Raw genomic sequence first — 25,145 nt, forward strand, 5'->3', positions numbered from 1 at the left:
CTGCTCTGCTACAGCAGCACCTTTTCAAAAGACATAAAGCTCTCTGGGAACTATTGTTACAGATGCAACAGCAACCTGCTTTTGAAGCACTGCGGCTTAACAATCCCTGGTCTCATAGATCTCATACTTAACTCTTTCCACTTAGCTTGGAAAGGAAATAATTTTCTCCATCATCTTCTAGTCCACGTTAAGTCCAAATGTTACACATGGCAGCTGAGCACAGAACACTGGGGAAATGGATAATAGTAATCCAGAGCCAGTTTGGTTTTGAGCAGATTGACTCTTGAAGAAAGCAGATGGTTTCTTCATCTTCAAGGAAATTTCTGACAGGCATCCTCAAATTCTCCACAATCCCCTCAACTATATTCTTGCAAGGTCTCATTACAAGGAAGCTTCTCCAGATACACAGAATTCAGTCATATAAGAAAATTAGTTCATACAAAATGAGGTATTTCTGTGTACTGAGCTTGACAGAAGGAAATTATCTTTAAAAAGCACATTAACAGTTTACAGTCAACAGCAAGAGGGGAGTATGATGTCTAAGGGCACGAAAATCTGATCCAGTTGCAGGTTTGCCTTTGGTGAGGAAGCACAGGCTGAATGCACAGACTGTTCTGAAAAGCATGCATACAATGGGAGACAAGATTTGACAGCACAAAGACTAGAATATTCATACCAATGCCTAAGAGGTATCCAAAAGCTGAAAACCTGATTAAATCACCAAAAATACGCTGTGCTGGAAATCAGACTGTCCAAATTAGATTCTTATTAAAAATTAATCATATTAGGCCTATTCATCATCCTCACAGGCAAAACAAAGAAGGCAGTATGAGAGCAGTAAAGGCCCTGGTTTGAATCCCAAGCTAGCTGCTTTTCAGAAATTGGAATTTCCTATTAGAAATAAGTTTTTAGCACACAGGTTCATCTCCGGTAGTGAAGGGGTGGTTGCCATAGCACCTGACCAATTTGCTTATTTGTAATTCACCTTCTGTTACGGTGAAATGCCAGTATAAAATGGTTTAGAAGGTAAAAAATAGGTGAATAATGAAAAACATCTATTTCATTCCAATACAAACGATACTAAGGGAGCTACCATTTTGTTGGTATTTCCCAAATGAAGGTCATCCACAAGCTCAAAAGTACAGCCTTCTCAACAACTACTGGCTTTTAAAGCGCAGAAGATTAATATCAGATTAGCCATAACATTTCTCACCTGGATTTACAGGAAAGTGGGAAAAGCCAGCAGCATTTGATTAGTTATTGATACAAATGTATGCTAATAGTTCATGATCCTGTTTAAACAAGTGAGACAGTAAGAATATTTGAGAGAAGTTGTCTTGAAATGTCACAGTGCTTCAAGAGGAGGCAGTGAAATGTAAGTTCTCAAGAGTTTCATCTTTCAGTTGTCATCTCTTTTACAGGCAAAGCCTCCAGGGTGTCCATGTCTCAGTCCAGCCCTTTGTGACAAAATCCTATACCACAGATGGCACCAAACCGTCTTCTCGTGTCTAAGCTACACCTACACTGACAGGGAATTTATTTTCAGTCATTAACTATGCCCCAAAGGACATGAATATTAGTAATAGTGAAGGTACGGCAACACTAGTTTGAGCATGACATATCTAGAATATACACACAGTAGCTGCAGCCCATGACAATACAGCTTTACTTCCAGAAGTACCAGAGATGCCTAAATCATCTTCTGCTCAGGGAAATATGTACACGACATTCACATAGTCAAGTGTATGCCAGTTCCTATGTGGCTATGTCTCACATGCAGGCACTGCCAATGCTGTATTGTACTCGTTTGTGAGTAAGCTGAAAATTCAGCCCCCAAGAGCTGATGTTTTCAGCAGCATTAAGGTCCCTTGGTTGTAAAGCAAACAAACCTACATATGAACAAGTAAACAACACAACAGACTGGAGAGCTCCTACTGATAGCTCAGGGAACAAGTGAAAAGTGTTCTGAACCATTTATGGTTCACAGTGATTTGGAATGTTCTGGTTTGTAGTTTTTCTTGTTTTGGAGGGGTTACACTACAAACTTGTGTTAAGTAGAACATAAACTCTTACAACATAAAATATGTTTGATAACAAGAACTATGCTTTTCTCAAACACAGATGGAAGAACATATGCAAAGGAAACTCCTAGGAGTGTGTTACCGGACATCTGTTATTCTTGGAACAAAAACCGAATCATTTTTCACTCTAGCAACCGTTCAATCAGAGAAAAGTATTTATTTGCAGTGCCACCTGCTGACAGAGTGCAGGTCTGTGCATGGAACCTGAGGTACTGATCACGCTGCTACCAATCCGCAGTTCATCAGCGCCTTGCAACCAAGACCAGGATGATTCCCAGGAGAACCATCACCAGAACCCCCAGCGCACCATTCTGAGAGTTTACTTCCAAGTCATTGCACTTATTTACCTGTCACTGCTAAACTGATTGGATAATTTACCCTCCTTTTACAAACTGGTCCTGCCTCTAAAGCAATAAGGCTGAAGTACTGTTGGGATTTTGTTGCTTTTTACTATTAGTGGCAGTGGCATGGCAGTGACCCAGCACACTTGAAGAGTACATATTAAAGGGTGATCATGGATTTAATTGGATTGTGGATATGGTAATTAGCTAAAAAGTAACACACATTGCATAAGTCTATTAAGGTCCATACCTTTTTCCTCTCACTTTTCCAAGCAGAGCATACTGTAGAATAGAAGAATGCACTGGGTGGGTCAGAAAGGGTTAAAACAAACACATACAATATTTTTATAGCTATCTGCAACAACCAAACACCAACACACAGCACCAATTCTTCTCAAAACAGATGAAAAAGAATGGCATTTTATTACATACTGAATATTTAAACAACACAACTACAGTCTGGTGAGAGAGTCAAACAATTTCACAGGAAGGTGTGAGTGTATTTAACATAGCACAGTACAAAATGCTCTTTTGAAGGATTTGGATAGAACAGGCCTGATGGTCTAAAAAGACTTCAGTGACAATGAACCTGGTGAAGTACAACACCACACACACTGCACTGGAGCTTCCTCAGCCCTTTTAAACTCAGCAGAAAAATGCAGGGAAAGGGCTTATGGTTCTACCATATTTACTATTCAGAGATCTCGTCTGGCATTGCAGAGATGTGTGATTGTTTTTAAGTTTATTCCAGAATGTGACAAACAAAAGCAGTTCATCCAAACTATATCTGATCTCACATTGAAGATGTCATTCCCAACACCCAAGTGGGATTTTAAACAACCTGGTAGGTATGAAAAAGTAAAGAATGCCATGGTGACAACATCCAACAAGTAACACTATTTTGAGAGGAAAAGCAATCTACCTCATCCACAAAGAGGGGAAGTTCTTCTGGCAGAATCCAGGATCTAGGATAGAAGTTATATTCAAGAGGAAACAGATCTTGCATTGTTCGCACTGCCCGACTCAGAGTAACTTTTCGTACCATCTCTGTCATACCTGGGAAAAGAACACACAGTCTCTAAAAGCCATGGAAAACCTGCACTGAAGCCTCATCCTAAAAGTAAATTGTTATACTATTACTCATGCTACCGGTAAGGCTCTCTAGTCATTGCTTTCATAAAACTGAAAAGCTTTTAAAAGGTAAAAGCTGACAAAATATTTGGACCATTCCCCTGCCGTATTTCATATTATAGGTATTACTGTATCACATTAGAAAAAAGATCAATTATCAAAAATACAGCACACAATAATGAGGGAAAGCTTTAGTCAAACAGTAACTACTATCTTTGCCATAATCCAAAATAATGGCCCTAGCCTGCTAGCGTTCCAGAAACAGGCAAAAAATGTCACTGAAATATAACCAACCACTCTGTGTTTACTTTGCATTCATTTAAGTGGCTATGTCAGAAAGAACAGAAAGTTGTGAGGAGCCCAACTTTGCTGTTTTCCTGCAGCTTTGAAATGTTCCTGGGAATCAGGTCTAGTTCTGAATGACTGGGTTTGACAGCTGTGTAGGGTACTTGCTTACCAGGTAGAAGCCAGAATACACAGAGGGTAACATTCATCTAACACATATTTAAACCACCAGAAAACTACACTGTTCACTACTTGAGTGTGAACTTCTCACAGACAGGAGAAAGTCAGGGTAAATAAAGCATAAATTTACGTATCTGAGGGCTCTTACTCTCACAGCATAAAACAGCAGCAATAAATCTGAAGTAAAGGGCTTAGATAAGTCAGCACCTAAGCTCTTAGCTCTTAGAGACATCTCAACAGTGATTAAACAAGAGGGAAAAATAAATAAAAGAGCTTAAAAAAGTTGAAGAGCCATCATCAAACAAGGGCTGCCATGAACTCTTCAATACTAAAAAATCCACTTGAGGAACTTCGCTTTGAGCTTCTCCCTGAGATAGGCCAGAGGATGAAACAGAACAGATTCTTTGCACTTCAAATCAAAACCAAATCCAAAGACACAGTTATCAATGCTACAGAACTGACAATAATTACAGACTTCCCTTAAATTATAGCTCAACACTTATTTTTCCTAAATTCGTATGTATGAAGTATTCTTTTCATCAAAAACACTTTCTCTCCAAAACAAATGTTAGATAAAAAATTGTTAGACACCCATCCTGATAGTCCTACCCCCCAAGTAGAAAGCACCTACCAAAAACCAGTAATATGCTGAAAATACTACCAGCTGCTTAGGCAGATAGTTCACATTAAAAACCCACAAAGCACAGAAATGGTTAAAATAATCATATTTTTAAAGCATTTGTTTAAACTAGAAACAGAAGTAAGGTACCTGGAAACTTGTTGACTTGACCTGAGAATATATTATTGTCATGAAATGATACCCCATGCCAGTAGATATCACACGGCAAGCGTCTGCCAAAAGGATACTGGAAAAGAGATAGAAGACAAGTTTTGAAGCAATCTGGCAATACCCATTCATTCCTTACTTTTCTAAATGCTTGTATTAAACAGAAACCATTCAAGAACAGTCTTTTGACTGTCAGAAGAAAATACACTTTGTATTTTGGTTGCAAAACTAAGAATATTTTGATGGGTTCAACACTCTCGAGTTCAAAATGTTAACAAGCCAGGAAAGGTTTCCAGAAACTAAAAACAAATGACTGAGAGGCATAATGTGTATGGAGAAACTCCGAGCTTGTTATCAACCACAATTAAGGCATGACTCATTTGTAATTTAAAATACTATTACAGGGAATAAAATTTCATTAAGCAGCACTTAATTCCGGCACATGAAGACACAGCAAGAGCGAGTGCTACAGCTGGGAAGTAAACACACTCTGATGGAGATTTGGGTTGTGTTTTTTTCCTCCTCATTTTAAGGGGTGATAAGCAACCATCAAGGGAAAAAAGCAGGAGAGATCCTGGAGAAATTGTCATCACTGGCAGTTACTAAATCAACTCCTGCTCTTCCAAAGATCACCAGAGCCCCATGACTTGCCTTTATTGCTCCGTCTCTGCAGGTTGTCACCCACATCCCTTTCCCAGATATCACCCATTCCCATGGTCACCCTCAACCACATAACATTTCCATGTGCTCCCTTCCAGTTTCACAGGAGCATTTCTGCTCCCTAGTACTTCATTTCAGGGAATACATGAAGTTAGTAAGATTGTTGTGACTTAATAGTAAGTTATAACTGCAAAGCACTTCCTGAGCAAGCTGATTTAGTGGTGTCCAATAAATTCAAAATGGATATTCAAAGATACTTAAGTGAAATAAGTGTATTATTCATTTATATATATTCGGTTATACGTATTAATTTCTACAGTATAAATTCTTTTCTAGCACCAGTAGCCTGTAATTAAAAGAAAAGCTTGCGATTCAGTTAATGGTTTGTTGAACATAAATATTTCAACTACTAAGAACAAAGGCAATTATTTAAACAATATTAATTCTAGCTTCTTTTCCCATTCATACAAGACCTCACCATAAATTGGAAAACTATAGAGTTTCCTATTATCAAAGATCAACCTTTTTTAAAGCAGCCTGAAGCGCTCTGGAACAGCACTGCTAATTACCAATAGCAACAGCTTCTAATAGTAGTAAAATGGGTTTAAATTAAGACTACCAGCAGTAAGAACAAAAAGCCCCATGAATTAGCAGTATCGACAGTCCAGAGCAAAATAAACCACCCCAAATTAAAATCCAAGCTGTAAACCATGTTATAAAGTTTTATGTAAAAAAGGAACTCTTCTTGTTCTCTTAGACACAGACCCATTTATCAGTCAAAAACACCACTCATTTTATCAACAGCTCCATGTAGATACTGTTTTAACACCATATGGAACACACCCACAGGAATCCCTTCCAATATTAGGCTGCATCCTTTTCAAATTAACATGCTGTATTTCTGACCACAGCATTTTTAAGACACTTTTGTATTACATATCAACCACCCCCATCACCCAGCAACTTCAGTACCATTTACTCATAGAAAGAACCATGCTACTTTGCAGAAACATCTTATTCTTTACTCCAAATGTCATTTTTCTTCCTTTAAAACATTTCTTTAAGCACTGGATTTTTTTTTTTTTTTTCAATATGACAGGGAAAAATAAAAGACTCTCATAACGCTTTTGAGGGAATTACTTTATTTGCTATTTTAATTAAAATTTCAGTTTCCTCAGTAAATAGCCTTGAAAAAATTAATTTCAAATGCTAATTGAGCAATGCATCCTTTCTGTATTTCCTCACTCAGAGGGACGAGATACCAAATTTAACAGAGCCAGTGGATTCCTCACTTATTTCATTATTATTCAGCCTGCAAAATCCAGTTTTCTACAAGTGAAAATTAATTCTGTTAGGCTCCAAAACACAATCAGTGGCCTCAACCTCTCTCTGCAGGTATATCCAGAATACAGATGCAGCATTGGGTCTCGGAGCACCATCCCACTAAAACCTGAGCAATTTATTTATTTATTAAGTGAAATTGAAATGAAAGGACTGGAATTTGCATTTATATAACACCTTTCATCTATGGAGGATATCAAAGCACTTTACAAACACCACACAGAAATCATTTCACAACAGATGAAGAGTGAGCAGCTCTGGACTGGAAAATGGAAGCGCTGCACTCCTGCACCAGCAGTTCAGATAGCACAGCAACTTCCCTACTCCTGACTAATCGAGATTATTTGGATTTATCTAACAAGGAGATCAAATTCACCTCCTGAATGAGCTGGAAAGGATTCTTTACCATCTGCACTAAACTTTTACTTAAGAATAGCGTTTGGAAATGAACAAGGAAGTTCAATTATTTGGGCGCCTCTGGCAGCATTAGGCAGATAGAAATTAATCTGATTTTGGTAGAAGAGCCTTTCCTGCTGCCTTCCAGCTCCTGGGGCAGGGGACTAGCTGAAAGGAAAGGCAGGCAATTGAAGTAACTTCTGTTTCATCTACCTTGTGGCAGCTGGAATAGCCTCAGATCTGCACTAACCAATGCCAAAGCAAAGGTGCTCACAGCCACAGAGGGATGGAGGTCAGGAATGTGACTGGAGCCATCCTTGCCACTGCATGACTGCCCTGTGCAGAAAACCAGAGTCTAGCCCTAAGATCAATCACTGCAAACAACTGTCAGGTTGCAGTCAATTCACTAACTCTTTGAACAATTAATTTTAAACCTTTTTCTGTTCAGATTCAGGGTGTATTTGTCAGAACAAACAAGGAGCCACAAAGAGCTTTGTTTCCAAAGTTGTTTCCACTACTCTGACACAATTAATAATCCTTCATGGTCAAATCTGTCTGACAGGTCATTCCTACCTTTTGATTAGAAGCCAATCATTTAAATTGTCTCACAGGTCACATCAGTCTGTTCCATCATGTTTAATGACAAGTTAAATGACTCATCTTCTAGTCAGCTTGTCCCAGTGTAAAATTTCAACCTATTTCTACGCCTCCATCCAGCTACTGAACAGCGAGACAAATGAAACGCTTAATGCTGGGATATTTGATGCCCGAGACATCTGCTTCTTCCACTTCCCTGGTAATTGAAAGCTAGGTGAAGAAATAATTTATTAAGTGATGAATAAACTCAGGATGCAAGCTCAATTTGTGACCATTATTTCATTTGGCATATCATGTTCATTTAAAGAATGTGACACACTGAATCAGATAGTCCAATCTAGTGAGGGGAGTAATTGCTTCACTGGCACACACATTAGAGTTCTGCAATGCTTTTTAAAAGGTCCCCTCTGTGTGTTACTCCAGACAGGGCTATCATGGGTGATAATTTAATTTACTTAGAATTGCCACAGCTGAAAAAAAAAGGAGGGGTTTTTTCTGTCTTTTGCTTCCAATAACAGAACTTCAATAGTTAAATTGGTCTGTTGGATGCTTTCATTCTTCCTCATCTGCCAGTGCAATAGAATAAACTGTGCTCACCAATATTAGCCATGTTTTGAGTATTCTTCCTTTTTTTTTTTTTTGTCTTCTAATGGCATTTCCCATATGCCAGTTTACTAAAATGAACTACTACCATGTGGACAATTCTGTAATCACACAGTGCATTATGACTTACTTCTATGCATTATCAGGGAGCGTATTGCAGTAATAGGCTATTACTGAAACAAAGCTCTTCTGGCAAGCGAGGGTAACTACAGCGAGGAGATTTCAGAACATACAACTTGAAACAAAAAGCAAACCAAACCAAAAGGCTGTATGAGTCTGTAATACTACGCATCAGACAAAGTTACCCACAAAAATGAGACCACTTTAAAAAGCCTGTTATAGCATCTCCTGCCCAACAAAATATTCAAGCCAGCACATCCAGCAGCAAACATAGAGAAGAACAGAAACAAAGCAATGGGGAAAAAAAGTGAAAAAGAAGTGATGAGGGAAAAGGATCAAATACACTAAATTGCAGTCCAAGACGCAATCACCTTGGAAAGTATTATACAAGGGGTGAGAGTAGAATACCAGCCCCTGAAACATCAGTATTTAAAATACACCCATTTCATTATTAGTTCCAAGATTCTTTCTTTCTGCATTATTTGTATGGATCCTACAAGAAACAACATCTGTGTTCCCTCTGCTGGGCCTGCTGTAACAGTGCAACGATTTTCAAGGCTCTTTGATTATCACTGACAGCTGTCTGAACAAATATTTTAGTGCTGTTTTCCTAAACATTTGAAAGGAAGAACTTTCAAAATTATACATAACTTGAAGAGGTTTTCTTGGATTTTTCTTATCTTAATGGTATTTTTCCCTTCAAATCTAGACAAGATCTTGCTTACTGATTCCCTGTGCCTACTGAAGTCTGCAAGCTTGAGGTCAACACTTTGTCTTGCTCCCATCCTAGAAGACTTTCACCTTCATATTTTCCACCATGTCAGCAGTACCAGTGAAGAGTCACAGCTAATATTGTGTCCCCTTTCCCTACTCCTTCCCCTTCAGAGTAGGGGGTGAGAGGGAAATTAAAAGAAAACTGATTGTCACACATACATTGGTATAAGAAAGTATTTCCTTGACAAAAAGTAACATCATATTCACACTTATCAACCTATTTATAAGCTCAATACATTACAGCGACTTGTTCACAGCGAATGAATTATGGGCCATCTAGATGGTAAAGTCAAGCATCACAAAATTCCATATTAAGTCTCTTCTTTATTCAAAGGGGCCAGAAGAGGAAGCAACAGACTAAATGAAAAATATCGACTGAACTAATGAATGGAAGAGAAAGAATATTGAAGGAGGCAGTAAGCAAAGAAAGATGAAGTAAAGGCAAAAGCAATTGCTGTTGGGGGATGCAGAGCAGGAAGAAGGATGTTGATTAACACAGTGCAGAAATTCAAGAGAGGAACAAGAGCATGTGAAACATGATGTGTAGAACAGAATATCAAGTGCCAGGTAGATATGCACAACAGTAAAATCTCAGGAAACAGACAAGGCAAAATTAACCAGTAAGAATGGCTCATTACCAGTGTAATCTGTGAGGCTAACTTATAACAGTAATTCAGCAACAGTCCCTGCAACGGCACCAGGAGCTCTGAAAATAAAGCTTAACCATAAGAACAGAGAAATTAGGTGTGAAGTCCCCCTTGCTCTGTATGTCAGCAGCTAAAACACAGCGCAAGGCTGCTGACAGGCACTGCACAGGGGCACTGAGGGGTAAGAGAGTAACAGGCTTTAATTTCACGCCTCTGGAGTTCCCTTATGACTTTGCTGCAAGAGCAGGAGTTGAGAACTGGAGCACTTGTGCAATGAGATTGTGACATTCTCCCACTGGATTTAAATACTAAAAATGTTGAAATTAAATTTTATGCAGCCAGAGGATGAGGAAGCATTACTCTTCCTGGCAATGAGCATAAATATCTTTGTGGTATTAAGTATCTAGGACGTTATAAATAAACGCAGGTAACGTTTACTGCCACTCCATCCTCCTTCGATTTCTATAAGGTTATTAGGGAAAAAAAAAAATTACAATTTAAGAACAAATTAGCATCTATAATACAATATATATTAGAAATCTCTTCAGGATTTAAATAAAGAGTTCCAAGGCATAGTTTTTGTGCCAGCTCCCATATTGCCATGACTCTGGTTCAGCAAAGACAGGCAGACACTGAACTCCTCACACAGAACAGAGAAAACAGATGACTCAAGCTGGAGGGGGAGGTGGGGGGAGGCCATACCTTCTCTGCACGCACCGATTTAGAAGCATAAAGCCTGTTATGTATGCTTTGTTACGTGGTTTAATATTCATTCATACACAATGCTCTTTGGCATGCCTTCTAGATAACCTGTGACGCAGAGGCTTTGCCACCAGATCAGACAGCTGATGTATCAGGTGATACCCGACAGATGTCTGCTGTCATAAGCCTTATTTCACATACCCTTACTATGAGGGAAGGGTGTACAGAAAGATGCAAAGCAACATAGCAGTATGTTTTCTCCATATATATATATATATGGAGAAATATATACATATACATAAGCAGTATAGTTTCTCCATAGCGGTAGGTTTCTTTTTTTGCCCTTTCAAGCGACCAGGTTAAGCTTTGAAGCATAATATCCGATTACCCCTATTCTGGCTTGCATAACTGACGATGGCAGCTTTGATCATCAATCAAACCAGCCTCCAGATTTGAAATCTAATTAGAAATAACCCCGTGGTGGAGATTACACCAACCGGGATGACCCCGCGGCTATAGGAGCCTGCTGTGGAGAGGAGGCCATGGCGGGCCGGCAGAGCAGCGGGATGCGGTCACCATCAGGCCATGTGGGCCCTGCAGGAGTCGGCGGGGAAGGGGCAGCCGCCAGGGCTGAGCCCCAGGAGGTCCCGGGGGCCGGTCGGGCGCTCACCTCCCTCCAGTGGAGCTGCCGCAGGCTGATCTTCAGCGCCTCCAGCGACGTCTTGGCCTTGGAGCTGTCCACCGTGACGCGAGGCCGCCGGGCGGCGCGGCCTCCCTCCTCCCCTCCGCGCCGGCCCGGGGTCCGCCGCCCCCTGCCCCGAGCCGCCCGCCCAGGTAGGCCTTTCGGGCCGGCACCGCGGCGGCCACGGCCGGCAGCGGCGGGCAGCGGCCCATCTGCCGGCGGCGCCCCGGCGGGTTGGCCGCCCTGCGGCTCCTCGGCGGGCAGCGCCGGGGACCCGGGGGGCTCCTCCGCCTCCTGGGCCGGCTCCATCCCGCGCCGCTGCCTCCGCTGGGCCGCCGCCCCCGCCCGTTGCCATGAGAGCGGCGCGACCGACGGAGCGCGCGAGGGGCCAATCCCCGCGAGGCCTCTGACCCCGCTCGCCCCGCCCTGCCGGCGCCACGCGCTGCGGCCGCCTCCGCCATTTTGAGTGCGGGCAGCGCCGCCGGCCTCTGCCGGGGAGGCCATTTCGGAACGGCGCGGGGCGCTGCCGCCATCTTGGAAGCGGGAAAGCAGCGCTCTATGGCGGTGGTGCCTGAGGCGAGCGGTGCGGGTCTGGCAGCCTCTGTCCTTGCACCGAAACCCCTGCCCGGTGGTTTAGAAGTTAAATGAACTCCTTATCATGTGGTGGGGTGATGTTCGTGTGAGGTGGGAGCTGTTACTGCGAGACAAAGCGCTGCTTCTCTGCTTCGGGCTGGCTCAGCTTGTCAGTTTCCTCACACTTGTCCCATAATGACCAATTGAACACCGTGGACTAAAGTCTACCGTGTGGTTGCACGAGTTTCTCTATCTTCTTGTAATTATTCTTGGTGGAAAGCCCATGTCAGGGTGAGCAGAGCAGCACTGGGCTCCTTGTTCCAAGGGGGCATGTAAGGCACGTTGGCTGAAGAATGCCAGGCCTCCAGACCCTCTGGATGTGCTGGAAACGTCTCCCCAGGCAGGTGCTTCCACTATTAGTGCAATTACTCTACTTGTAATAGAGTACATTTGTGTACTTGATTTGTAATAGAGTACATTTGTGTACTTGTAATGGAGCTGATTGCAGAGCTCCAGCTGAACACCAAGCTGCTAGCATCACTTCAGTCTGTGGATTTACACATTCTTACGCTGCCCAAGTGAGGCGAACGCCCAGCCAGGAAACACAAAACCTGTTTTTACTGTGTCAAACAGAATGAAACTTTGTACCAGCAGCTGCGTGAGCCCTCAGCGTTGGTTAAGAGGTGAAGGAATGGAGAACACGGGAGCGCTGCCGCCTGAAGGGCAGCAGGAGCCGGTTCATGGCACTGAGGAAGCGCGGGCAGGCGGTGGCGCTGGACGCTGGGAGATGCAGCCTGGCTGTGAGGAATGCCGGGGATAGAGGCTTGGGAAGGGGGGAAAGGCAGGAATAACGAGGATTCCGTGTGAAGGAGCTGTCACTGGAGCCGTGCTCCTGAGATACAGCAGGACCGCAACAGGACAGAAGAAATCGTTTAAATGAAAGGAAAAGTTAAATAAATGCAGCAAAAAGTTTAGCTGCAAACGAAAATGGAAAGGGCATGTCCAGGCTAAGCTCCTTCCTGTGGAACTCCTGGGACTAGGAGGAGATGTGAACAGATCTGCCCTGCTCCATGAAGCTTTAGGAACATCGGGATGAACTTCTTCTCACCTCACGCATTCACTGGTGTCTCACATAACCCGAGACATGAGACACAATGTGCTGGTATCTGTGATTCTGTACATGTGGATCCTTCTCCACGAGTCACCAGTAGTTTATAAAGGTTTCATCACCAAGATACTGTCTGATTTCAACAGCAAACCAGAACTTCACCTGCAAGCCTAATACTGCCCATAGTTTTCAGTGCATCACCTATCTTCCTCTGTTCACCCATGCAGGCAACAAAAAGACCAATGAATTACAGCGGTGTGAAGTGACCAGGAAGGCTGAGGTCACGAAGCTGGTTCTCGGTTGCGCTCACGTTGCTATTAAATGATGTGCATTGGTTTTTTATAGCTGAGATGGTTCTTCATTAAAAACTTGGGAGCATTTCCCCATGCAAGCAGGAGCTCGGAGGAGCCGGTGACTTTGGCAAGGGTGAGCTGTGCTGGTGCTGCCTTTTCTGCATCCATCACTGAGGGCACATCCTGGTTGTCTCCCAAACACCACCGGATCCTGGCGTCTGCCACCAGAGTGTGATTTAAAATGGTGACCTGACTCTGACTGTCCCTTATCTTACCTGCAGGCCCCTGGATGAGCACTTCTTAACATACATTAGAGATTTAGAATCATAGAATAGTTAGGGTTGGAAAGCACCTTAAGATCATCCAGTTCCAACCCCCCTGCCATGGGCAGGGACACCTCACACTAAACCAGGTCACCCAAGGCCTCATCCAACCTGGCCTTGAACACCGCCAGGGATGGAGCATTCACAACCTCCCTGGGCAACCCATTCCAGTGCCTCACCACCCTCACAGTAAAGAATTTCTTCCTTAGATCCAATCTAACCTTCCCCTGTTTAAGTTTTAAGCCCTGTTTAAGTTTTATCCTCACCAATGTCAGCAGTGCCAAAGGAAGCCAGGGAAACAGCTAAGATGGGCCATGGCATTGAGAGGCTTTGCAACATAGGAAATACCAAACAAAATGATTGCAATGGGGAAATATTTTTATATCAAATTATGATATAGCCACATTTCTTACAGGTTAATAAGGTACTAGTTGTTTCTCTACCAGAGAAGTTGTGATACGCCAGATACATGGTTTGCACTGTACTGTATGGGTAAAGCCTTCATTTCATGTTGAGATAAATAGAGATGGTCTGCAGTGTGCAGCATGAAGTCAGACTGCACGTGGTATTCAGGTACTGCAAGGTAGGGGAGTAAAATATAGGTTGAGCAGTAATAAGGTAGCAAGGTAATACAGAAGGCGAGTGTATCCTGCTGAATACTGCAAGCTGGATCTAGCAGCAGGACAGAAATAGGAAACTTTAGATCATCTGTCCCCTATGAGAAGAAGGGAAACGTAAAGTTACTGTGTGCTCTTAAATACAAGCCTATTTCCCGAGAGCCTTGCTCAGAGGGAGCTGTTAATGAGAACAAATTGGTATCTGGTGATAATAAATGACCAAGGATGTGTGTTCTGTCAAGGAGAACTGTGCATCTGTTAAAGCCATGCTGGGAAAAACAGCAATGTTTGCTTCTTCTGAATCATCTTTCAGCATCACAGTGGTGATGGTGTTTGTAGGCAGGACAGAACAAGGTGTGCTCTCCTACACAGGAAGGAATCTGATGGGTATCGGTAGACATGTACAGTTATTGGCACAGTATCACATACCTTCAAGAAATACCTCAATTCCAGCCTCACAGTATTCCAGCATTGTAAGAGCCGTGATCTGACTCCTAATGTAGTGCCCCTATACTTCCATTAGCTAAATTCAGGATAGCAAATCTAGCAGAGGTGCTAGTCTGATTTTATGGGAATTGGGAAGGATACTGTACAGTATTTTACTCATCTCTTAAGTCAACAACTTCACTCTTAATTATCCTAAATCAAAACTTACTGGGTCATTACACCAGGAAATGGTTAATCTGATGTTTGCATGTACAAATACACATCTTGTCATGACGTGCATTGTTACTGTCAGATCCAAGGGGCAGTTTGGTAATAGAGCAATTATACAGGTGCAGAGCACCAATGGAGTACCACTGCAGACATCAACCTGTTTGTCTGAACTGTGCTAGCAGACACTCCGCATGTATTTGCAGGAGTATTCTCACTGAAAACCTCATTCTAAGACTTACACCTTCCCAGACAAGTAAACTGAGCAGTTGTGAGTTTGTCATCAGGGTAACAAGCTGATCCACACAACTCATACTGAAGGGGAATGGCACTGCCAACTCGTGGTGTACAGAATTCAGGAGTTAGACTTGAGAACTCATTAAGCATTTGAATTTAATAGATAACATTTTTCTTAAATAATAAATGTGCCTGCTTTTTGGTTACTGAGGCAGAATGTGTAGCTTTTATCTAGCATCACAAGGACAATAAACGTATTTCTTTCTGTATTTTTCTTTTAAGGTAGCCAAGACAAGAAAAACTAAGTAGCATGTAATGTGCAAAAAGAACGTGCAATCTCTTTAAAATCATATAACGCTGGCCTCCTGCCAGTGGCAAAAGGAAAACTATTTGCAGAAGCACTTTAATGTATTTCTGAAAAAGAACACACTTCTCAAGCTATCACTATAAAAGTTACTCATTGAGAACCATCCATCTGTGTCTGAAGTTAATAGTTCCTTTTGCAATGATGGCGAGTATCTTCCGTCAGTTGCGCTTTCACAAATCGTTAAGCAAGCAATGCTTTGTAAAATGAAAAGTCAGAAGAAAACATATCAAGTAAACAGACTCCACTTGGAAAACATCCGTGGTGGTGTTGTGCTTCAGACCAGGTTTAAATCTATATACAGCAACCTATGCTTCCAATGCTTATGTTAGACCACTGAAGATTTGTGGTTGACCTACATACGCAAACAAAACATTTGCTGCACACTTGGGGCAGGGGGATTTACATGATAGAAGATGATGAAAATATGCATAATTGCGGATGACATTTTTCATTCCCGAGTCCTGCTGCACAGAGCTTTGGAACTGGCCATGCATGAAAGGGGCTTGCAACCCTAACAGGCAGGCTGCCTGGCCACGCTGCTGAGCTGAACCTTCAAGACATTAAGGTTCTGTTTCTTCTTGAGTAACGCAAATCTGGCACAACCATCTAACTGAGCAGACCCTGTATTTGCAAAGGACACGTATGACACTGAGGAGGCTGAAACAAGGACGGTTCCACATGTCACGAATGAGTTGGTGCCCCAGGCTTGCTTGTTTAAACAAAGATGTTAGTTTATCACCTAGTGATCACAAGTGATAGTTATCTGATGTAAAGCAAACAAGAGGCACTGCAGGTCAAAACACGCATGAACTACTTCGAGTGTTTTTGCTAATTCACTTACACAGAAAAGTTCGGACTTGGCAACAGTTGGGGTTTCTGATTTGTTCCCATTTTTTCAGGTAAATGGAAGCTCAAGATTAATTCATTTAAATGAAGGTTGGGCAGCCACATACTGGGGAATGTAACTCTTTACCTCCCCTTGCTTCCAGGTCTTTTTTTCACTAGGGGAGAGCACAGCTTCCTAGAACAGGAGGAGAAACACATACCCAACCCTCTGACTTTGCAGTAGCTTCATATGACAACATTTTGTGGTTGTGGAGATCTCGTGACATGCTGCTCCCCTTAAGTCTGCATCTTAACTTTTGATCACTGATTGTCTTCAGGTACCAAAAAAAGCGAACAGATTTTTTAGTACTGCTTAATTTTCCTTCCTTGAGTACAGCAATTGGAAGCAGAATGTGTCTGAAATTCTGGAAATCCTGAAGAATGGCAAGGGGATTCAGCTGCTAAATCTCAAAGGGATGTCCACTGGCACACTGCAAAGCTGCTAGCATGATAGCACACTGGAGGCTTTACTCTAAGAATTGCACCAGCACAAATAAGTATTAATAACATTGATGAAGTTGCATGACAAAACCAGATCTGCTAAGATAGTAAGCATGCACACATCTCTCAGATCTTGAAAGTATGATATGGAAGTGATCTCCTGTAACAGAGGTTTTGTCTGCCATTACTGGATGTCTGTCTCATCATTCTTGCTATGCCACATCTTATTTGTCACTTAAAATCTTTGCAGCTCTGCTGTGCTGAAATAAGTGCAGAATGGGGGAAAATTCCTTGGCATCAAGACCAGATCTTCTCTGGAAAGCATGCACTGCCTCTGCAACTCCTTCATCTGAGTTGTGAAGGTGGGTTTGGAAGAAACCTGACAGCATCAGATGGAGCAACAGGTACCTTTCCTGCAAGCCAACAGACAAGATGATTAAAGAACACCTTGCATATAATACCCGCTGTCCAATTTACACCACATTTGAGGTCTCAAAAAAAACACACCTATGTAAGAGGGATTTCCATGCAGACTAAATGTCAATGCAGTCACAAATGTGCATCCATGTGAGAGAAAGAGAAGGGAAGAAATCTTGGTAGCCTTCCCCTGAAAAAGAAGGCTGATACAAACCTGTTCTCTGCAAAAACACTTGAAGCTATGTGCCAAGAAGCTGTCTTTGGTGCTTCACTCCTACTGTGTTCAGAGAAATGGGACTTTCTATGTGTGCTCTGCACATCAAAGGAATAACTAGCACAGTCCCTCCATCTGATGCAAACACCCACTATGAAGTTTGGCTAACTGTTTGCTTCAAGAAGGGATAATGCTAGTGGGGGTTTATACTAAATCCGTGATGATGTACTGTGAAACTGTTTAATTCCACATATTTGGCCAGTTTTATTATCCAAAAGAAAAGGCACAGCTTTCTTACCTGCAGTGGAGTCCAAGCATTTTCTTTGTCCACCAAGCAAACTGGAAAGTTAACAGCTTTTTAAGTTTAGCAGCCTTCAAACTCAATTCTCAAACACAGATCCAAACCATTAACCTTAGAAGAGCTAAGCCCTATGAAGAGTTCATGGAAGTTAATGAACATGGAATATTAAACACCTCCATTCAATTGTGATCTAACACAGTCTGGCACTGCAAGCTTTATTAAATCACAGTTGCCTTCTTTTTCTCAGGATTCCCATGAGATGTTCCTTTCCCCCTACCCAAAGGATTTTATAATCTGCGGGATACTGCAGAGCACCAGAATAAAAAGGCCATTCTTGTTATTTCATCCTGTTCTTTCTATGAGATTAAAAAATGTAACTACCCAAAGCAGAGCCCTTATGCTCCCACTTATATAGGAATGCTCTTGTGGGAATGGGAGGGTAACGAGGAGAAACTCTTGAGCAGCTCAGCACCCTGACAGGTTCATGCATGTCCCAGTTAAAATGCAGTATTGCAGAATCAATGGAGAGACTCACCAGTAGTGGCTGTGCTGGGTTTTTTCCCCTCACTAGTTGAGCTTTGCTGGCGTTAGCATCAAAGGAAGCACAAGGATAGGCTGACTGGGTGGCATCTCCTCCTCTTTGGGCTTAGGAGAACCAAAGACCTGGTCAGTCAGTCCAAGGACATTTGCACACAAAATCTAGGTTATTCATTCAGGTCAACAGATACTTTTTAAATGAAGATTCATACAAGATAAGAAAAGCACCATGGAATGATCTAAGTAGATGCTAAACTGCATAAAGACCACACAAAATCACCAACAGAGAGCTAAACTGATGAATCTGCAGGCAAGATGTGTATCTAGACTTACATATTGGACAGAAACCAATGACTGTATTTACATACCTGAAACAACTCCTATTTTGAGTTATGCTTTATAAAAGAGGTATCAGCATAAACATGGGAATATTTAAATGGAAGGTAATACAATATTATATATCGGAAGGAAAAAAAAGAGAAGCCTGTCTGGAAACAAAACCTAGCAACGAGAGGAGGCTGACCACAGAACCTATCCCAGCTCAGGTGCCAGAATGAGCTGCTAATCCCACAAAGTACTTGAACACGTAGGGTCACAGCCAGTGAACCAAGAAGAATCCTTTGGGCTTTTTCTCCCACTGACTTCCAAGTACTCAGAGATGCCACGAAACTCAGGACAATAACACTCCTGAGATGCAGACAGGGAGCTGTGCACTGTCTGCCTGTGGCCACAATTTTCTCTGCTGGTAATGTGAAAGCCACATAAAAGGTGGTGTCCAACAACATTCAAGTATATGGCTGGGAGTTATTTGTGTGACAAAAAGCTACAACTGATCACTCAAAAGTTAAATTAGGGGAACCCAGATGAGGTCGGTTGGAGCACATGTAAGCCCTGGCCCCTTGGATCCTACACAACTCACATTTCCGATCATTCCTGCAAATGGCAAAGAGCATGGCCATACTAACAGTCAAAAGACAAGTTTTTGGGTCTCACCACCACCGCTGTGCATGTGCTTCATCCCTTACCTGCGTCTGTGCCTCCTGAGACAAATGGCACACTCAGCCACGGAGCAGCACCCACAAGGACTCTCCTCCACACTGGTGGGGCCATGCCAGCGAGATGAAGCTGGAAGGAAAGAAGACTCTGAGTGCACAGAGCACCCAAAATCCTGACAGCATTGCGTCAGACAGTGGGCATCAGCTGTGCAACAGGCTTCTGACAGTTTACATGTGAATCGCTAGCAGAATGGTCACATTAACACTGCACATATGCAATGGGTTTAGTCAACTACTCTTGTGCAGGAGCTGCGGTGAGATCCTAGCTCATGGTGTACACTGTCCTCTAACACAGGAAACGGAGCGGGTGCTGCTGACCTGACACAGCATCACTTACACTGTCCAAAACCACAAGTAATTCGATTCAGATGTGACTCCATCCATGGCCCCTGCACCGGGAGCACACCACTAGACCCAAGGGAACACCACCTGCTCCGGGGTACACTCGGACACTTCCCTGTGGTGTATTTACAACCGAGAACAAGGGTTTGGTACTTTTATGCCCTCGGAAGTTAAGACATGGCATTGCTCCTCTGTATTAAAGCCATCAGGCCAGGACAGCCCCAGACACGCAGGAAGACAAACCCTCCCCAAGCTCAACCTCAGCAGGGTGTTTCAGGTGCCTCCTGTCAAACCCACACAGAACTTCCCCAGACAAAACCTCCCTTGCAGGCTCTCTCCTCTCAGCGGGCCCAGGCCAATGCTGCATTCTGGCTTCACCGGGCCCGCTCGGGGTGGCCGCTCCCCTGCAGCCGGTCCATGGCCGATCTAACGCGGGACCGCTGGGGACCCGGCCGCTGCCACCGACGGGCCCGGCCCCGGCCAGGCGGGACCTTCCCCGGAGCAGCCGGGCCGCGGCTGCCGGTGGGGCGGAGCTTCACCGGCCCCCCCCGCATCACGTGAGGGAACTTCGGGCCAATGGCGGCGCGGCGAGGGCCGGGGCCCCGCTCGCACCCGCGGACGCTCATTCAAAACGCGGCCGGGCTCGGGCAGCCCCGGACCCGGACCCGCGCCGGGGCTCCGCGGGGTCGGGCGCCGCCGCCGGGGATGCCCGGGGGGGCCGCGGCCTGAGGCGGCCCCCGCCCGCCCGCCGCCATGCCGGTGAAGAACCGGTACAACCTGGTGGACGATGGCTGCGACTCCCGCGTCCCGCTGCACAACGAGGAGGCCTTCCAGCACGGCATCCACTTCCAGGCCAAGGTGAGACCCGAACGCGTTCCCCCAGCCCCGGGCGGCGGCGGATACGGTGGGGACCTCAGTCTGGGGGTGCAGCGCGGCTCCCTTCCCAGCTGTCAGAGCCCCTGGTCCCGTCCAGGCTCCGGGGCTTCGGCAGAGGCGCCCCGGGCAGCCCCTGCAGTGCTGGGCTCTCTGTGCCCTCACCCTTTGCAGACCAGCCCCAGGCATTGGGTCCCTGCGGGCCGGTCTTGTCCTGAGCACTTGCTGGCCGATGGCCCCATAGGCTCAGCCCGGGGCTCGCTGTGCCCCCTCCAACCATGCCCACCGTGTGTTCTTCAGCTCCTCCGGTGCCAGGTCTAAGGAATTCTAAAGAAAACATCAATAAATTAGCAAAGCCTTACACTTTAGCACAATCAAACAGGTTCTTGCTCTTCTCCTAGTATTTTTCCATCTGTTTATCCTTATAAGCTGCCTTGTGCATTTCATTTGAGAACTGATCTGGAAAGACCCCTCTTGGCAGCGCAATGGACACTGCCTGTGGCATGTCCTTGCTCGACCTGGTGCCTATCATCAGTTGGGTAGGACCCTGTTCCTGCTGCAGCGAGTGACAGCTCTGTATTCCCCTGGAAACCAGCAGACTTGTTATGTGCTGCTTAAAACCATGCTAGTGCCTTATTCCATCCGATCTGCTCATTGCATGGGAAGCTGTGCAGGTCCTCATTTAAATGCAGTCTTCAGGTATCAGAAACACTAAACAGTCATAAATTGCTTCCATATTGATCACGAGCGGTCTGGCAGCATCACTCTCAAAAAGTGACTCCATTGGAACTGACATTCTGGAGACAGTGCAGGGTCTATAATTCAGCTGACAAGAAGAACTGCATTTTGCTGGAGCATATCTAGGGTTCCCTTTCCCTCTTTGCAGGTGGCCTAGCACAGATAAGAAATGGAATTCATGCCTGCTGTCTCCTGAGCTGCAAAGAAGGGGCATATATATTCAAATAAAGCTTTGAAATGAGGATTTTGTGCGGTTTGGTTTCCTGCTGTAAGATTTAAGCAGGTTGGAGGATGGATCTGAATGGACAGTTAATCACATTTTAATAATAGCTCTCTTCCTTAGGGGAGAAGAACTATTTATCTTTGATTTCTTTATTTTAAATTAAGATTTCTCTGTGCTGAGGAGAAGAAAACTCCTTATTTAGATTTTTAGAACACGTGAAGCAACTGTACCTTTACTGAGTGGAACTGGCTTCTTCAGATTGACAGCTTCAGGCAGCCAGAGCTGTTCAGAAAGTGGCTACCACGCTGTTAAGATGTGTGGGTCTGAGATGGGGTTTGCATTTCCTCGGTAACATGCTGGCTCAGTTCTGCTCTAAAATCTGTCTCTTCCAATTAGGACACACATTGTGGGCACATCACTCAGCCACAACTGACAATGACAGGGCTGTAACCGGTGCCAGGTGTCTCACACCAGGCAATCTTAGTGACCACATTTAGTCTCTAATCTCCACATACCAAACTGCCTTACTCACCCTATAATCTTCAGGGGCAAACTTGAGGAGGTCAGTACTGGGAGCTGCTTGTGGAGAGGTGCCTGTTTGTGCCATGCTTCACAAGCAGGAAGGGTTCTGCATGGGAGCACGAGCACCCAAACTGCAGCAAGGCCAAAGCAGGGGGTTTTGGAGGATGGACTCTTGTCCCAGCCTATCAATTTATCTTCAGTAACATGGCCTGTTCCCCACTTCAGCCCTGTTGTTGGCAGACAAAAAGCCAGCCAGCCACACTAAACTGATCTGGATTACCTGCAACTGCACTGACAGCCACTGCGGAGCAGGGAAGGTGGTCTCTTTGCCTGCCAACCAAAGAGACTTCAGAGTGGGAGTGATATGGATATGTCCTCACCACCAGGGCAGGGGGAAATCCTGGCTCAGTCACTGCCTTCCCCACTGCCCTCAAGCTTTCATGCTCAGAGCAGTTTGACTCTGCTGTGGTTTACCAAAGGCTATAGCTGAACTTAACTGCTCTTAAAAATGCCATTTTGCAAAGGCATTTATAGAAGCATCAGGAAAGCCTAATGACCTTTCAGATTGCTTGTGGTGTTTATTTCAAGGCAGGCAGAAGAGCAGTAGATACTGAGCCAGGAGAACTCTTCTCTGAAAGCCCTTTTAAGTACAAGTTTTTAAAGATAAAACACATTGCAAGCTACAAGCATTAGAGAAATAAAACCAGAACTGTCAGAAACAGTGATAGCAATGGAGCTGCTCTGGAGGAAGTATTCTCTGTCCATGTGTCTATCACTCAGTGTTTGGAAGGGCCTCCTGATCAGCTGCCCCTTCTCCTCCTCCCCTCTCCATAGGGGAACAACTTCCAAAAACCCACACAACTGAAAGCCACACACTCAAACCCCAGATGTGATTCATGAACCAAATGCTTTTGAGAGCATTTGTAAGCCAAGCTTTGTAACCTGCCCTCTGCCTCCTCCGCTAACCTGCCTGTGACAGCCGTGCAGAGATGGGCTGTGTTACACCAAGGGAGCTGATGGATTCCCCTGGGAGCACACCAGCACGGAGTCCAGCACCCTGCCCTCAGCACCAGCCCGTGCTGGCAGGACACTGACATTTCTCATCGGGCCACTCATCACCACCTCACTCAGATGGCATTTTTTTGCCCTCACCAGCATGCCCTTGACATGCAGGTTTTTCCTCAGAGCTGTGAGCCACAACTTCACAACATTAATGGCCTTTCGCTCCACACATGAGCCGGCCATCCAGGACACTGCATGTTTTCCTCATTCCCAAGGCTGAGCTGGCAGCTTTGTGCCTCCTCCACTTGGCAGTGGTGCAGACAGCACTCCGTGCATCTGTGCTGTCACAAGTACCACCTCCTGCCAGCAAGTGCACAACCAGAGCCTGCTTTGGTACACAAGCGTTACAACCCAGCGTAAGGGGAGAGTACAGGCAGCACAGGGAAGAACACACAGGAGGGAGAAACGCCAGCAGCAGGAAGCTGTCTGCCTGCAGGTCTTCCCTAACAACCCAAGGAGCATCAGCTGCATACAGCCATTGCATGCAAGAGAACAGGCGGCCGGCTGGCAGAAGCTGTAGGTGTAGTGAAGTGGTAGAGGCGGAGGTGCTGAGAACACACCATCTGCCCATGTGTCAGCCTCTGAGTAAAGGGCCCTGCTAGGACTGATGCTTATGCTCACTTCAATGCAGCACCCAATGCCAAGGGCAGTGCAGTCACAGCTTAGTCAGGCAGCCTGTTTAGCATAGCAGCTCCCCTAAGCATAGTTAAAACCTGCTGGTGTAGGATGCAGATTTGAGTAGGTTTACCAGGATTCCGCATACAGCTGAGCTGGTCCAGCCAAGCAGAGATGGTGTCCAGAGGGAAGGTGGTCCAGATCAAAGAGACCAGAGTCATGAGCTTTTTCCAGGAAAAGCAGTTGTTGCACATCCCAGCAACTTCCCAACTCCTATGTGCTTTTAGCTTTGAGTCTTGTAAAAGCAGGTGAAGGGAGGAATGACAAAGGATGGACAGTCTCATTTTCAGACCCACATGATTGTGACTTGGTCAGGAACAGACATTGCCCTGCAAAGCACTGGTAAAGGAGCATCCAGAGTCTGAATGAGGTCAGAAGCTCACACCCAACATTAGAGATCCATGAACTTCTCCCTGACTTTGATAACATTGCCCACAACAGATATTCCTATTGTGTCCTAGGTCAAGAGAGCCTAACCAGGCAGGGACTAAATGAGAGGTGGTGTTTGTTTGGAGGAAGCCTCCACCATTAACTTGTGCATTGCTTTACAGCCATCTCACTGTTGTGTCTTGCAGTACATCGGTAGCTTGGACGTACCCAGGCCCAACAGCCGCGTGGAGATTGTGGCAGCCATGAGAAGGATTCGGGTAAGTTCAAAAGAGCTGAACCCACATGAAATAAAAGGTTACATTCACTGGAGTGACTTGGTTGCAGTGCCCTGTTCTACATCCCCCTTCCCCAGCCTTCCTGTCCGGAGCTCAAATCTCAGCACAATCAGGATTGTAACAAGCTGCTCCAGAAATTCCCAAGGCATCTCAGGATAGACCCATCCCCTGCTCTTTGCAAAGGGATCAGTTAGCAAAACTCAAATAGCAAACCCTAGCCTGTGCTGAGCAGGTATGGGGATTCTCCTTGAACCCAAGAGATTTATTTAGCCTGTTTGGGTTTTTGCGTGTGTGAAAAATGAGATGTACACAATGTGCTCCACAAAAGCATTTGTATTCATTGCTAGTTCCAAATATGTTATATATTGAAATACCTGGTAGATGTGATGGATGTAAATCCCAGACTAGACTTTGTGGATTCTGCTGCTCATGGAGTAATTTGCTGTTCTCCCACGTCCCCCAGTACAGTTTTACAGTTCCTGTTTCTCATCATAAAGTCTGTACTCCTCCTCCTCTAGCCCTTTATTCTTCAGAGCAGGCTGTGAATGGTCACCAGATTGAGCTACCATTAGCAGGGTGAGCTAACTTAGATCTCCTTCACATATAACCGGTTCAAGTGTATGTACCCCAAAAGGCAGTGCAACTCCTGTGCCTGGCTGAAGTTTTGCAGGGGTCTTAATGCTGAGGCTGTTCGTG

The 25,145-nt window shown here is 44.6% G+C and overlaps 3 protein-coding genes across 14 annotated transcripts in view; 1 reads left to right on the forward strand and 2 right to left on the reverse strand.

The window, feature by feature from the left end:
- The window catches only part of TTLL11 (tubulin tyrosine ligase like 11), a 59,274-nt gene extending 47,585 nt beyond the window's left edge, over positions 1-11,689 (reverse strand). For 11 of the 12 annotated variants that reach the window (XR_013958139.1, XR_013958140.1, XR_013958141.1 and 8 more), the window contains exons 1-3: positions 11,316-11,689; positions 4,788-4,884; positions 3,345-3,478 (exon numbers count right to left, since the gene is read on the reverse strand). Coding sequence is in view for 7 of the 12 variants with exons in the window: in XM_080630707.1 (XP_080486833.1) it covers positions 3,345-3,478; positions 4,788-4,884; positions 11,316-11,636 (552 nt within the window). In the remaining 5 variants the exon portion in view is untranslated. The remainder of the gene's footprint in view (positions 1-3,344; positions 3,479-4,787; positions 4,885-11,315) is intronic. The other variant, XM_080630706.1, reaches the window with a different exon arrangement.
- Positions 11,690-13,992: 2,303 nt separating this feature from the next.
- LOC308227954 (uncharacterized protein) lies at positions 13,993-20,446 on the reverse strand (the record flags this gene model as incomplete). Its single annotated transcript, XM_080630963.1, has 6 exons — positions 13,993-17,238; positions 17,755-17,795; positions 18,293-18,402; positions 19,320-19,419; positions 19,951-20,224; positions 20,325-20,446. 6 exons carry the CDS (start codon positions 20,444-20,446, stop codon positions 17,214-17,216), a joined length of 672 nt encoding a protein of 223 aa, XP_080487089.1. The 3' UTR covers positions 13,993-17,213.
- LOC308227762 (carboxyl-terminal PDZ ligand of neuronal nitric oxide synthase protein-like) overlaps positions 20,445-25,145 on the forward strand; it is a gene marked incomplete at its 5' end in the record, with an annotated part of 31,160 nt that continues 26,459 nt past the window's right edge. The window contains 2 exons of the mRNA XM_080630592.1: positions 20,445-20,549; positions 24,360-24,431. Of these exons, the coding sequence (XP_080486718.1) occupies positions 20,445-20,549; positions 24,360-24,431 (177 nt within the window). The remainder of the gene's footprint in view (positions 20,550-24,359; positions 24,432-25,145) is intronic.

Source organism: Psittacula echo (genome assembly GCF_963264785.1).
Source record: "Psittacula echo genome assembly, chromosome: 16".
NCBI lineage: Eukaryota > Metazoa > Chordata > Aves > Psittaciformes > Psittacidae > Psittacula > Psittacula echo.